Source organism: Macaca mulatta, chromosome 5 (assembly GCF_049350105.2).
Source record: "Macaca mulatta isolate MMU2019108-1 chromosome 5, T2T-MMU8v2.0, whole genome shotgun sequence".
In the NCBI taxonomy this organism is placed as follows: Eukaryota; Metazoa; Chordata; class Mammalia; order Primates; family Cercopithecidae; genus Macaca; species Macaca mulatta.
The window spans coordinates 80,189,149-80,203,915 of NC_133410.1; the positions used below are offsets into that span (position 1 = coordinate 80,189,149).

The following is a 14,767-nucleotide window of genomic DNA, read 5'->3' on the forward strand; positions in this document are numbered from 1 at the left end:
TGTTAATCATTTATGTTTCGGTTGGTCATGGCTCTCAAGTGCATTTTACCTTCAAGAATGGGAGAGCTTCTAGGAAAGTGTTGTTAGAATTATTGTCATCTATGTCACCTAGAAAGGCAGCGAGTCTTCTCTCTCTTTTTTTAACTGTCACAAACATGTAAGCGTGTGCATACACACAGGCACATCTGTAGTAATTTTCTAGGTTATATTACGTTCTTAAGGAGAGTGAATACAGAAACAAAAGTAAGAGGGAAGTTAGAGTTTTTGTGGTGAGAAAAGGAGTATTGCAAGGTGGGTTAGGGTTGGAGATAGAAGGCCTGATTGTTGTTGTATCTTCTCTTGGTGAGGCAAGCTTCAAGAACCTTTCCCACGTGTCACAATTTTATTTTCTCTACTTTCCTAGGCCTTATTTGACTAAGACATAGTTAACTAATATCAATATTTGTATTAACAATATTTTCTTGTTTTCTGTTTCTTTGATGCTCTGGCACCTGGAGTCTAGTAATAGCAAACAACTAGCCAGGAAATGAGCCTCTCATATGCAAACTTATCAATCAGACCTCACCCCTCTTCCCTCTGCTGGACTCTTATGCTCCAAGCCAATATTCCCCTCCTTGTCACCCCAGCGCCAGGTACCAGATAACCAAAGCCCACAGAAACGATTTAAAGCAGCAAATCCTAAGCTCCCACAGCCTGCTTACCCTGCCTTGGCCATTCCTTCCCACAGAATCCACAATAAAGGCATGTGCCTATGTTTTTCCCTTGTTCCCTCTGCCTCCTGACCAACCCTGGTGCTTCCCCATGTGGCCCTGCCTGGCATGCCATGCCTCCTGTTTCAAGGGGTCTGTGAGTATAAGAACTTCTTCCTTTTTGACAGTCATTTCTGTCCCTGTGTATCCTGGATATGTGTGTGTATATATATATATATATATATATATATATATATATATTTTTTTTTTTTTTAAGAGACAGGATCTCACTCTGTCACCTAGGCTGGAGTGAACTGGTATGATCAGAGCTCATCGTAGCCTCAAATTCCTGGGCTCAAGTGATCCCCTTGTTTCAGCCTTGTAAGTAGCTAGGACTACAAGTGTGTGCTACCATGCCCAGCTGATTTTTAAATTTTTTTGTAGAGATGGGGGGTCTTCCTAGGTTTCCTAGGCTGGTCTTGAACTTCTGGCCTCGAGCGATCCTCCCGCCTTGACCTCCCAAAGTGCTGGGATTATAGGTGTGAGCCATTGTGCCTGGCCCCGGGTACATTTTTAAATAGTACTGAAGACATTTATTAGGGGATGGTGTGCTCCTAGTCCACAGGTTGAATGTCAGTGTAAGTTGTTCAATGCCTTCCTAACTTTGCTATTCCTTGTGAGAAGTATTCAAGGCCTGTGTGCTTGTTATCCCTTTATTTGGGGTTTTTACTAAGAATTCCTGTCTTCTTTTTTAATAGGGTAATTGTGGCTGCAAAAATTTAGAAGGAAGCCTGAAGATTCCTCTTTTCTCTGTTCCTTAGGCCTGGAACCTTTTGAAGTGGTTTCCCAGGTTTTTGGAAATCATGGAACACAGAAATTAAGCGACAACATAGAGCCCTCTACTTTTGTCACACAATACACACACATACACACACACAGAATTATTTATCTTACTATATGGAAAATGCTTTAAATAGAATGTGTTTTATGGGTTGACTATAATGCAAAAAGAAAGACCAGGCACGTTGGCTTATGCCTGTTATCCCAGTATTTCGGGAGGGTGAGGTAGGAGGATGGCTTGAGCCCAGTTAGAGACGAGCCTGGGCAACATAGTGAAAACTCATCTCTGCAGAAAGTAAAAAAAAAAAAAAAAAAAAAAATTACCTGGGCATGGTGGCATGCACCTGTAGTCCTGGCTACTCAGGTGGGAGGATCACTTGGGCCGGGAAGTCTAGGCTGTAGTGAGCTGTGATTGTGCCACTATAATCCAACCTGGGCTACACAGGGAGACCCTGTCTCTAAAGAAAGAACTACTGTATATTCTCTCCTCAGAGTTGTAACACTTCAACACTGTTCTATATTTCTAGAGTATCAAAGGAGATGGTACAAAACATCTTAACAAAATCTATGGGAGTTAAGATAGTTAATAATAGGAGCAATGCAAATTCCTATTTCACCTGAGCCAAAACTCAAGCTGGTTTTTAATCAATTGGTTATTACCAATGAAGAGAAAACAAGCTATAATAATTTTCCACACATCAAGTTTTTCCAAAGCTTTGAAGCTTCATACAAATGTGCATGTAAACACAATGGTGTCACCTACCAAAGTGATAGATACCGGAGTCACTGTAGAATCATTGCATATAAGATTATGCTGATTGAAATGAACCTTCTTCATGGAGGTGAGTGACAGAAGGGTGAAGCAGGCAGATACCTTTGCTTCTAAGAGCCTCTATAAAACTGTCACTAACTCTTTGTCTTAGAGTTTCTTGACACATGAATTAATCCTTAACTTTCCATGGCTTGAATTTGAGCCAGAACACACAGATGTAATCAATCCAGCCTGGAGTTCCCCAGTGGAGCAAGTGCTGTTCTGTGTACTGGGTCATGTACTAACCTATAGGAACTCAAAGTATATCTTTTAGAGTCAGAAAAATGTGGCAGAGAAAGGATATGTGTTTGGTTTTTAAGTAATCTAATTATGTTATTGATTTAAAATCCTCATACTGAGTTAATCCATTTATGCATTAGAAATCCATATGAAAAACAGTCTTTCTTATGCTTTACTGTTTTTTAAGAGGAAATTATTAAGTTTGTGTTGATTATAATATTATCATTAATGAACTGATAGAGAGTAGGAATAAAAAATGTTTACACTGAGATGAAGCTCAAATACTCTGTATTTTATATGATGGTTAAACAGTTAATATGTTGTTATCTAGTCTGTTTTTTAAGGGTGGATTATCTGTGCCTCCCCTTTGTAGATCATATAGGGTAACTTTTTGATGTTGCCATGCCATATGTAAACTGTCATGGTGCTGGTGGGGGTGTCTTTTAGCATACTAATGCCTTATAGTTAGCATATAGTGAGCAGTGGGGACAACCAGAGGTCACTTTCATTGCCATCTTGGTTTTGGCGGGTTTTGGTCGGCTTCTTTACTGTAAGCTAAAACAGCCTGCAGTAAGGTCTTTATGATCTGTATCTTGTGCTGACCTCCTATCTCATCCTGTGACTTAGAATGCTGAGCCATTTGGGAATGCAGCCCAGCAGGTCTTAGCCTTATTTTACCCAGTCCTTATTCAAGATGGACTTGCTTTAGTTCAAACGCCTCTGACAAGCCCAGGTTAGGTGTTGCACTTTCCCAGAGTTCCCAGTCTCTGTTTTGGAGTGTGCTCAGTTTCACCTTCCCTGCTAGATGGCTAGCTCCATGCAGGCAGGGTGTGGGAGGCTGCTCACACCCATGTTTCCAGCATCCATGCCCAACTCACGGAAAGTGCTTATATTTTGAAAGAAAGAATGAACAAAGAGCTGCTTTCCAGTGCCAAGGGACTTTGTCACATATCTTGCACTTAGCTGTTTTTGTTTCTATTGAGATGAAGATTAATTGGTACATTTGTTAAAGATGAGATAATTGTTTTAAAAGGTAGTCAAAAGGAAAGATGACTATTGAAGCCTCTGTGAATAATTAGAAAACCTACCTTCAGAGCTCATTAAGCTCACCCCTCATGGAAGCCATTATTCCCTGCTGTGAAAAACTGACTCAGCTTGTCCTCATTTAAAATTAGTTGAAATTGTTTGGGGTTTTTGTTGTCATTGTATTTCTATTGGAATACTGTGACTATTATTGCATATCCTGTGATTTAGCTTAACCTCCTGTGCACGCCATGAAGAAACTCTCTAAGTTTAGTCACAAGATAATGGTGTGCATTCACATTTCACCCTCATCTCTTAATTGCATGCCTTCTACTTGATTGAAGTGTCACCACGATTCAACATTCGGCCATCTTTTAAAAATTTTGCTGTCTTCTATTTATTTTATTTGGTGATGAATATTTCCTGTTAGTTTCTAGCAGACTGCATTTGACATTTCATACATGCGAACCCAAGGCAGCTTCTAAGATTTCATTCAGGGTTGAGTAATTCTGGTGAATAAAGAGCCAGGAATGAACTGAAATGACCATATTTTCATGTACAGAAGTTTCTTGAAAGACCTTAAAGAGCTATTTGTAGCAGATTATTATTATGTGCATGTCATTGATCTTCTTCAAACATGACAATTTATAAAAATAGTTTGATTTTTAAGGATTCAGAACAATTTATCAAAAAATGACAATTAGTATGTATTGGCATTTTAAATGGTTACTGAAAATATAGAAACTACTTATATTTCACAGAATAAATTTTCTACTTTCATGTTGTAAATTTCAAGGAATTTATTTTAACAAATTAAATTGTATTCTAGTAGCTACAGTGGATTCAGTTTATCTCTTTTGAAACCATGATATTAAAAGCAGAAAAAGGGAATAAATTGTTTAATTTATATTCCACAAACTGTTGGTAATTTTTTTGTTGTTGTTAATTCTTTTTATTGCTATCACTGGACTTGTGAAAAAGAAAAAGAGGTTTAATAAAAGAAATAGCAGCATGGGATATTCACTCATCTTTTGCTGACCTTTGGAAAGTTAATCAAATTTGTACATGTGAAGTTTGAGTACCATGGCATAATGGAAACCTTATTTTTACTTTTTATTGATTTTTTTTGAGACAGAGTTTTACTCTTGTCTCCCACGTTGGAGTGCAGTGGCGCAATCTCAGGTCATTGCAACCTCTGCCTCCCAGGTTTAAGTGATTTTCCTACCTCGGCCTTCTGAATAGCTGGGATTGCAGGCATGTGCCACCACGCTCAGCTAATTTTTGTATTTTTGGTAGAGATGGGGTTTCACCATAATGGCCAGGCTGGTCTTGAACTCTTGACTTCAGGTGATCTGCCTGCCTTGGCCTCCTAGCAGACCGCGTTTACAGGCATGAGTCACCACACCCTGCCTGGAAACCTTATAAATATAGCTTGTTGGGGACTCAAGGAATCTCAGAAATTGGCATTTTAGTTCAAACCTTTTATTTTACAGAATAGTGTAGAATTATGGTAAACAGATGGATTTTGGAGTTCGCAGGAACCTGAGTTCAAACCCTAATTTACTAGGCATGTAGTTTGGGTAAACTATTTTATCTCATTTAGAATCAGTTTTTTCACTTATGAAATGGGGTCAATGATACTTATCCTGAAAGGCTGTTGTTATTAAATGAGATAATATAGTCATGCTGCCTATGACATAGTGAGTTTTCAATAAGTGAAAATGATAACATTAGTAATACCTGTAAGGGGATATAAAGCACCAAAAAGACTAATTAACCAAGTTACAGAAGCAGCCCATTGGCACTTCTAGTAGTGGACCTGAGCTCTAACCCTCCTTTTTAATTTTTGTAATAAAGTCATTTCATTTTGTCTCATTTTTATCAGTGTCAAAATAAGTAGAGACGGCTGGGCCTGGTGGCTCATGCCTATAATCCCAGCACTTTGGGAGGCCAAGTCGGGTGGATCACCTGAGGTCAGGAGTTTGAGACCAGCCTGGCTAACATGGTGAAACCCCATCTCTACTAAAAATACAAAAATTAACCAGGCGAGGTGATGTGTGTCTGTAATCCCAGCTACACAGGAAGCTAAGGCAGGAGAATCACTGGAACCCAGAAGGTGGAGGCTGCAGTGAGGTGAGATCATGCCACTGCACTTAAGCCTGGGTGACAGAGCGAGACTCCGTCTCAAAAAAAGAAGAAAAAAAAAAAAGTAGAGGCTTTCCCCTTCTTTCTTTCCCAAGGACATGTTGTACATAGAGTTAGAGCTAGATTGGAAATAATACCTGTAAGGCAATTTAGACTAGTTTTTTGCCTTTTGAGTTATATGAATGATATATATGTAGAATGATTAAAATTCATCAAAGTCTTCTTGGAGGGAAACATTTAAGGAAAAAGGCTGAATAAAAGTGGAAAATTAGCACTGTGTAGCCAAGTGACTGTCAATGGCTGATGGTGACCCACAAAGGGAATAGTATGATATTGCTTACAACAAAAGTGTGCAGAATTCTTAGAGCTTTACCTGCTTTAGGAATTAATGTGGATCTACTTTACTCTTCACTCCATTCCATCCTGTCCTTTATGGGACCCACGTGTGAACTTAAACGATATTATGGGTTCGAAAAGAAAACCAACATGAAAAGTGAAAAACAATTGACATTCTGCATAATTGATTCTCTTTGATGATTTGCATAATATAAGCATGGCATGGTATAGTATTAAGATTACCGGGTTTAGAAGCCATTTGCCTCAGTTGTGATTTTGCCATTTACAGATTGAGGGTACTTAAATCAGTCAGTTGCCTCTCTGAGGCTCTTTAAATTGGATTTAAGAAGCCTCAGATAATAGTTTAGCTCAGGAGGTGAGGATCAAATGAGATATAAGAAGTTTTGTAAATTCTGAATTGCTTTTGAAATAGAATGGAGTGATGGTATTTGAAACTATATTTAACATTATATTTTATTTATCTTTCAAAAATTTTCCTTAATTTGGCCATCAGGAAAAAAAACCCAACTATTTTAGGGTGGGCCTGATTATTAAAAAGATGTTGACCAGCTGTTCCTGAACTTAAGACAAAAGATTAAGCTAGATGAATGAGATTTATAGTAGAACACAAAGGGTTTAGGTATAAATAGAGTCTAATCACAGTTTTGATTTGTTTGAAGCTGTAATGTTTTTCTCAGGAATATTATAAATTTTTCTTTAGGTGCTTTTAAAAACTAAAAATAGATGTTTCATCTGTCTGTATTGGGTTAGGTAGAGTCCTGCTGAGGATATAAAGTTGATTAATATTACCTCTAATGTTTTCTTCTGACCCAAGAGTTGTACAACCATTTAATAAGCCAGTCTGGAAATAGAATAGAGAATCTGAACTCCTTGTAAAAGTAATAACTGTAGCTTTAAAAGGTCCTACAGAATTTTACAATAATTAAATTGAAGAGATAAGCTGAAACAAAAATCATTGCTTAAAAATCTTTGTAAGAAAAACACTTCCTATAGCTGTCAGTTTTGAAGTAAGCTATAGTAAACTTCTTAATTTTATTCCTGAAAAATAAAAATTATTTATATCAACTTGTCATCTACAGGAGATTGCTTGAGTTGGAGTTTTCAGTGTGTATGAATTCTACATTATTGTTGACCTTTTCATATTAGAAAATGAAGCTGCTGACAGTGATTGTACATATATGTACACAAGTCGGGGGGAAGACTACTGCAGTTCTACAAAAGGCTTCCTTCTATATCTTACAAGAAAATTCTGCCCTTTGATTTTTCTTTATTACTGCTGCTACTGCTGCTACTACTGCTGTAGTACTTATGTGCCAGGATTTGTTCTAGGTGCTTTAGATGTATTAGCCCATTTGATTCATATAACAGCTTACTGAATATGTACTATTACCGTCCCCCTTTAAGAGAGGAGAAAACATGTACAGAGAGAAGAAGTCCTCTTAGGGACATAGAGCTAGTAAGTGGCAAAATGGCACCTTGTGTTGTTTGGTCCAGAACCTATGCCCCTGCCACTCTGCAGTCTTGCCTACTACTAATCTACCACATTGGCCATTGTATATAGTCCTCTCTTTTTTGCTTATTTCCCCAGTAGGAAAACAGAAAGTTTTACACAGTTGGAGATGATAAAGAATTACATACAATCCGCTATTGCAATTACAGTGTGGATTTCAATTAACTTTTCTTGACATAAAATTTAATATCAGGAATTGATTTCATGTGAAAATTCAGTTATATGAAATGTCGCTTATTGGATCAATGAGCATATTAGAGAAAGGCAGTGACTTAACTCCCATGCTCAACTCAGATGCTGATATAGGTGTACATGTGTGAATTACCACATTGCAGTAATATAATGACTTGGTGAAGAAGTGGGTGCAGGAGATAAAAGAGATACCAGTAAGTATGACTTTGACCTTCTTCAGTGCCAATTATTCAGAGAACCTTATTTAACTTGTAAATGTTCCCTTGATAGACTTAAAATGACCATGTGTAATGTGAAGTTAGTATTACGTGTTTAGAAAACTGTTTAGGACAGGAAGTAGGCATTAGGAACTCTCACATATTTCTAGACTTTCAGATTTTTTTTTTTTTTTTGAGACAGAGTCTGTTCTGTTGCCCGAGCTGGAGTGCAGTGGCGTGATCTCGGCTCACTGCAACCTCCACCTCCCGGGTTCAAACGATTCTACTGCCTCAACCTCCTGAGTAGCTGGGATTACAGGCAAACACCACCACGCCCAGTTAATTTTTGAATTTTATTAGGGGTGAGGTTTTTCCATGTTGGTCAGGCTGGTTTTGAACTCCTGACTTTGTGATCTGCCTGCCTTGGCCTCTCAAAGTGCTGGAACTACAGGTGTGAACTACCATGCCCAGCCCAGAATTGTTTATTGGCAAAACAATTTTCAAGAAAACATGACCTGAGTATGCATCACTGTTAGAGATCATGGAAACTGTGTATTTTTTCTAAAATGTTTTAATAGACAAGAGCCAGATGGTACAAGCTTCGAGTGACTTTAGTACATCTGTACTAATCAAAATTGTATGAATAAGCATACTCAGTGTAATTAAGTAAGTGAATTCATCCGATATATCACAAACTCTTGAACATAGTGAATTAAAGACCATGGATATAAGACAATACCACTTATAACTACAGTAATACTAGTAACAACTACAACCACCACCACACAACTTACATTTATTGTGAATCAGGAAAGTGCTTTAAATGAATTATATTATTTAATCCTACAACAACCCTGTGAATTCACTATTATAACTTCCAACTCCACAGATAAGAAAAAGAGAGCATTAATTATGTGCACAGTTACACAATTAACAAGTATCATTTATTCAATATTTACTGAGTATACCCACCAGAGATCTGTACTGTTCCAGGTAGTGAAGAATTAAAAATGAGTAAAACAAAGTCCCTGCCTTCATAGAAGGACCCCACCTTTTATGAGAGAGACAGACAACAAACAAATAAACATGGAAACATAATAAGTCAGCTGGTAATTAGAATTATGTAGAACAGTAAAGCCCAGTAAGTAGACAAGAGAGTGCTAGCATAAGGTACTGTGATAGGCGTTGTCACTTTTTTATGCAGGGCAGTAAGGGGAGACCTCTCTGATAAGGTGACATTTTAGCAGATACCTGGAGGGAGAGAGAGATTTGTAGGAAGAGTGTTCCTGTGCTTGGAATACAGGGGAAGAATGGTCTAGGAGGCCATGTATTTGGAGTGGGTGAGGAGAAGCATGGTTGGAGTTTGAACCCAGATTTATCTGACTCCAGAGTCCATAAACCACTACACCAATCTGATAGGGTAACCACAACGTTACCTAACCTACTGTGATCTTAGAGACATATTAGCCAGATACATATTCTCATGGAAAAGAGGAGGGTAGTGACATTCTACTCTGAAAGTTCTGGGTTGCATTGAGGCTATGTGAGAAATCCCTGTGGTTTGTGGAGGGGTGTTTTTGAGACTAAAAGCAGAGAACAATTATGAAGCCTACGTTTGGGAAACTGGGATTGTAGCTCCCATGCTCAGAATTCTTCCATGGTTCTTCAATTGCCTGCAGAGCTTTAGAGAAATTAAGTAACTTTCTGAAAGCCTCATAGCAAACAGACCTGCTTTTGAATTACGATAAAGACTATATTCATAACTGCTGAGCTATGCTGTTCTTCTCAAAGTGTGAAATCAATCACATGCTCCTTGGCTTCCTGTCACCTACATATCAAAGTTGACATGACTTGGCAAGGAATGCAGAACCCCCAGAGTGTGGCTGCACCTTCTTTTATGCCCTCCTCCCACTGCCCCCTCCCCATGCACCTTGGCATGCAACAGAACGGTGCTCCTCAGGGTCATGTTCCTAGGATTTTTTGCATTCTGAAATGTCCTTCTTTCTCTTATTTTGTAACCAAGATTTTATATCTTTCTTGAAGCCTTTTTTTTTTTTTTTTGCCATTTTCCTTCCCAGATTGAGTTTTGACTTCTTCCCAGGCTGGTTTTAGAGCTTATATATCTTTGTACTTGCTCATCATTTCCAGTAGAAATCATTCCTTCAGTCCCTATCCTCCCAGCTAGGAATACGCTTGCCTAAAAACCTATGGAAGCATTGACCATGGATTTTATTACCACACTTTTAAAGTAATTTCTTTGCTTTTGTATCTGCCTTGTCTTCTAAACTATGCCATTCAAAGCTTTTTAAAAATCTATATCCCAACCAAATATAGGGCCTGGCATGTAGTTTACCTGCTTACTTAAATTAAACTTAAGAATATTAGATGCAGAGTTATAATGATGACAGATTCGATCAGATTAAAACAAGTGGAGTATGTTGAGCAGTAATATGTGTTCATTATGGAAAAATAGATGATAATAAAAACTATTCAATGAAAGATTATAATGTGTCAGGCATTAAACTCAGTGTAAAAATATATTATTCTATTATTCAAGATCAAATTCAAACTTGGAAGATATGTCTTATTAGGTATGGCTTTAAAACTAAATTAAAATCTTAATAGATATAACTTTAAAACTAAATTAAAATGTATTTAGTTTTTAACTATTACTAAGTGAATAGTAGGAGAGTAACTGGGGCTTTGATTGGAGGAAAAAGTCTTTATAAAGGGACAGAAGTCATCCTTGTTTCTTTGTATTCAGTTTTTAAAACATTACTACAAATGTGTATACTTGGCTACATGGCAGAGATCTTCCGGAAGGAACACTGCCCTCATTTATAATTTGGACATAGCATGTTGGGTGAGACAGAGGGCTATTGGGGAAGTGAGCCCAGATGAGGCCTTGCATATAATGCAGTGCTTCGTGCTGTTATCAACGGTTAATTGTAAAGGTTTTAGTAAGTACCATCCTTCCAACCTAAGGCCCAAAGTGGGATACTTCAGTCCATGGTTACTTAGTATAATTCCTGATTTTCATTTAGTAGGAAGTCTACTAATTAGGAAGTCTATTGAGTAATTTTTGAATGAACTGCTATTGCTGATTGCTTTGTTTCTCACACAGGTATTTAATCTCGAATTGATATAGTGCTTATAATCACTGATAAATCATTTTGAGACATGCATTTAATTTTGGCTTATATAACATTTATGTTACTCTAGTGACGTTGAGTTGCATTCCGAAAGATTTAAGTGCAAAATCTTTAAAAAAAATTTATCCATAGTTTTCCCACACTTCTCATCACACAGTACAGCTTTTCTTCCCTTTATTCACTTGATTTTATTGTTTCCTTAATTTCTCAATATTTTCTGCCAATTATGTGAATTAGGCATGCTTTAATCCTAATACTTAGAGTCTATCAGTAGGAAAGACTACATTAATGCTCAAAAATCTATTTTAAAAAGTATTTTGCTCTCAATCCTTTCCAGTATCCAGTAGAAATTTAATCTGAAGCTCTTTTTGTGGTTTTCCTGCAGTGACACCACAGCCAAAGCCCTGTGGGAAGCTTTACTCAACACTAAGCACAAAGAGGCAGTGATGGAGGTTCGGAGACATCTAGTGGAAGCAGCAAGCAGAGAAAACCTGCCAATCAAGATGAGTATGGGTAAGCCTAAACCTAGGACACAGGCAGTCTCTGGGGAAGCTTATTTAAACCTGCTCTGAATTGTGGGCCAACCTAGACAACATGGAATCTAGGTTAAAGTAGTAACAACTTTTGTATACTGTTGAAAGAATAGGGAGGGAATATGTGCACACTGCCCTTGGGCTCAGCAGTGACCACTTTTCTTAGATTCAGCTTTGGGAACTCCAGGAGAGTTTTTGCTTACAAAGACTGATTATTTTAGTTTCTTATTCATCTATTCTAGAACTATCAAAATTGGTCTGGGCTGCCTCTCCTTAATTCTATTCTACCCCTACTCCCTTTTTTCCCCATTCTTCCCCTATTCCCCCACTTATGGTGGGTAAAAGTTCTCTTATTACTTTTGAATTAGTGAATGAAATGGTACTGAGAAGACAATTGAGCAGACAGACATGGTCTGGCCTAGTCCCTCACCCTTGGAGTGCTAATTGTCAAGTCACATCAGTGTTATTTCTTCTTCACCAGGGATTACATACTTAACTTTTCTATTTCTCATTTTTTTTCACATCCACCTTTGTCTTTGGTATTAGATGAATATGACTGCAATGGAATTTAAGTTTTAAGTGGCCTTTTTTCTTTTGATCAAAAAGTCAGAGAACCACAGAACTAATGTGTTGATTTTAGAAAAAAATTTGGCTTTTCATTTTTTTTGTTTTAAGAAATATTAAATAATTTTATTGATACAGAAATATTTAAATACGGATATTGAATCTGGTTAATAGGTAGAATTTGTTTCTGGAAGCTTGTAAAATTTTATTTTTCTCTTTTAAAAATAAGATTTCTCTCTTATAATCTGTTCTTAGGTATTCAGTAAATATTAGTACATTTTACTGGATGGGAACATTTTTCTTTGCTGAGATTCATAGCCCAAGTTCTTGATTACACGTGAGGGCAAAAATCAAACTAAGTTGAAACAGAACAAAATTTGGAAGTAGCAGAATATGGATGAATCTAGGAAGAAAAATGTTACAGGGTTATAACATGAAAAAAAAGTGCATTAGGTGACTATATTTGAGGGCTTCGAGGAATATAATGATGATAAGAAAAGTGAAATAACTAACCATTATTGAGAACTTATAGTATGCTAGGTCTTTGGACTCTTTACATGTGTTATCTTATTTCATTCTTAGAGTAATTCTATGAGGCATATACTATTAGTATCTCATTTTTTCAGATAAGGAAACTGAAACAGAGAAAAATAAGTTGCCCAAGGCTATATATCTGATAAGTGGTAGGACTGGAATTCAAGTCCAAGAATTTTGATGCCACATAATTGCACTTTATTTATAAAATTATTCTAATTCATATACCCAATGCCAGAAGTGGTTTTGAAGGGTGAGAGCTCTTTTAATAGTTTTGAATTAATAAATGAACTATTATACTAAAAACAATTTAGCAGACAGACATGCCCTAGCCTGGCCCCTCACCCTTAGAGTGGGTCTCAAAGTTGCTGCACTGAAACATCCTGGCATTTGACTATTAATTCTCTTTCTTTTCTTCCTCCTTTTTTCCTTCCTTCTCTCCCTCCATCTCCCATTCCCCCCTCTCCTTTCCTTTCCATAGCCCTAGGTACACATTAGTAACAAGTATATTTACCTTATTGAGTGTCTTATTCTTAAGTATGTTGAAACAAGAACTAATTAATATTGTGAATTGACTGGACGCGGTGGCTCACGCCTGTAATCCCAGCACTTTGGGATGCCAAGGCGGGCGGATCACCAGGTCAAGAGATTGAGACGATCCTGGCCAACATGATGAAACCCTGTCTCTACTAAAAATACAAAAATTAGCTGGGAATGGTGGCGCTTAGTCCCAGCTACTCAGGAGGCTGAGGCAGGAGAATCACTTGAACCTGGAAGGCAGAGGTTGCAGTAAGCTGAGATTGCACCACTGCACTCCAGCCTGGCAACAAAGGAAAAAAAAAAAAATTGTGAATCAAGGAAAGTAGGAATGCACAAAGGGTCTTGATTTAAGGTTAATTTATATGTGTTTCAGAGATACAACATTATGATACTATTACAGAGCATAAATCAATTTTTATTGCTCAATTCAGGACTCTTGAAAGAGCAATAAACTACTTTTCTAAAGGGCTGTATCTTTGAAAAATAATCAGAGCCAGAAATTTTTAAAAAGGCCAGGTAATCCCATAAGGAATTCACATTTAAATGTTTGAGTTTTCTGTCAACCAAAAAAAAAGATTTTTTTTGAAGATAGAATTGTTTGCTTCATCCCACAACTCTAGATAGGGGTTGGGGTGGGAGTGGGAGGAAGAAAGAAGGGAAAAAGCAGAGGATTGTTAGCAAACTTCTGTTGTAAGAAGGACCAAAAAGATTGATTCAAAGCATACTCTATCCATGTGCTAACTGCTCTTTAGTAACAGATAGCACAGTATGGTTGCCCATTTTTGCTTCATATCCCTAGCCAGAATTTCTTGTGTCTCATTTTCATATGTAAATAGATTCATAACTATGAACAGTAAGGAAAAAACTAGAACTTGTAAACATAACAAAACATTGACTTTTGAAAACTGCCTATCATATAGCTTATCATATAGTGTTTAAAACTATAAAATATATTTTAAACTATGCACAATTCTCCCATCTTTGCTGTAGTTTCTACTGAAGTATAAATTTTTCTGACTGTGATAAAGGCTTCTAGTATTTTTAAGATGTTAAACAGATTTTAATTATAGACTCAGGATTCTCTTGTATTTAAATTTATGGGGAGGGATCCCATGATTGAAACCTCAGATCTTAAATATAAAATTTCTCAGTACAAGGTAAATTCATGTTAAAACACTATGAGTACCAAGAGAAATAAACATCATCCACTTAAAGGAAAAATGTTTAATTGCTAAAAGACAGAAAAAAATTCATTTTATCATTGCACATATAAACATGTCATCTTTCTGAGAGCTTGTTATTAAATTGTCAGTTAACTAAATAGATATGTTCCAGAAAAGTGACTTTTAAAACATTGAAATGGAATTGTATTTTTCCCACTGGCTTCCATAATGAAAAATGTACTCTGAAAGTAACAAAACAAACAGACCATAAGAAATC

At 36.9% G+C, this 14,767-nt stretch overlaps 1 protein-coding gene across 6 annotated transcripts in view; it reads left to right on the forward strand.

Moving 5' to 3' along the window:
- The window catches only part of SCFD2 (sec1 family domain containing 2), a 498,290-nt gene that overhangs the window by 53,473 nt on the left and 430,050 nt on the right, over nucleotides 1–14,767 (forward strand). For all 6 annotated transcript variants that reach the window (XM_078001950.1, XM_078001951.1, XM_001091758.5 and 3 more), the window contains exon 3: nucleotides 11,542–11,669. In XM_078001950.1, the coding sequence (XP_077858076.1) occupies nucleotides 11,542–11,669 (128 nt within the window). The remainder of the gene's footprint in view (nucleotides 1–11,541; nucleotides 11,670–14,767) is intronic.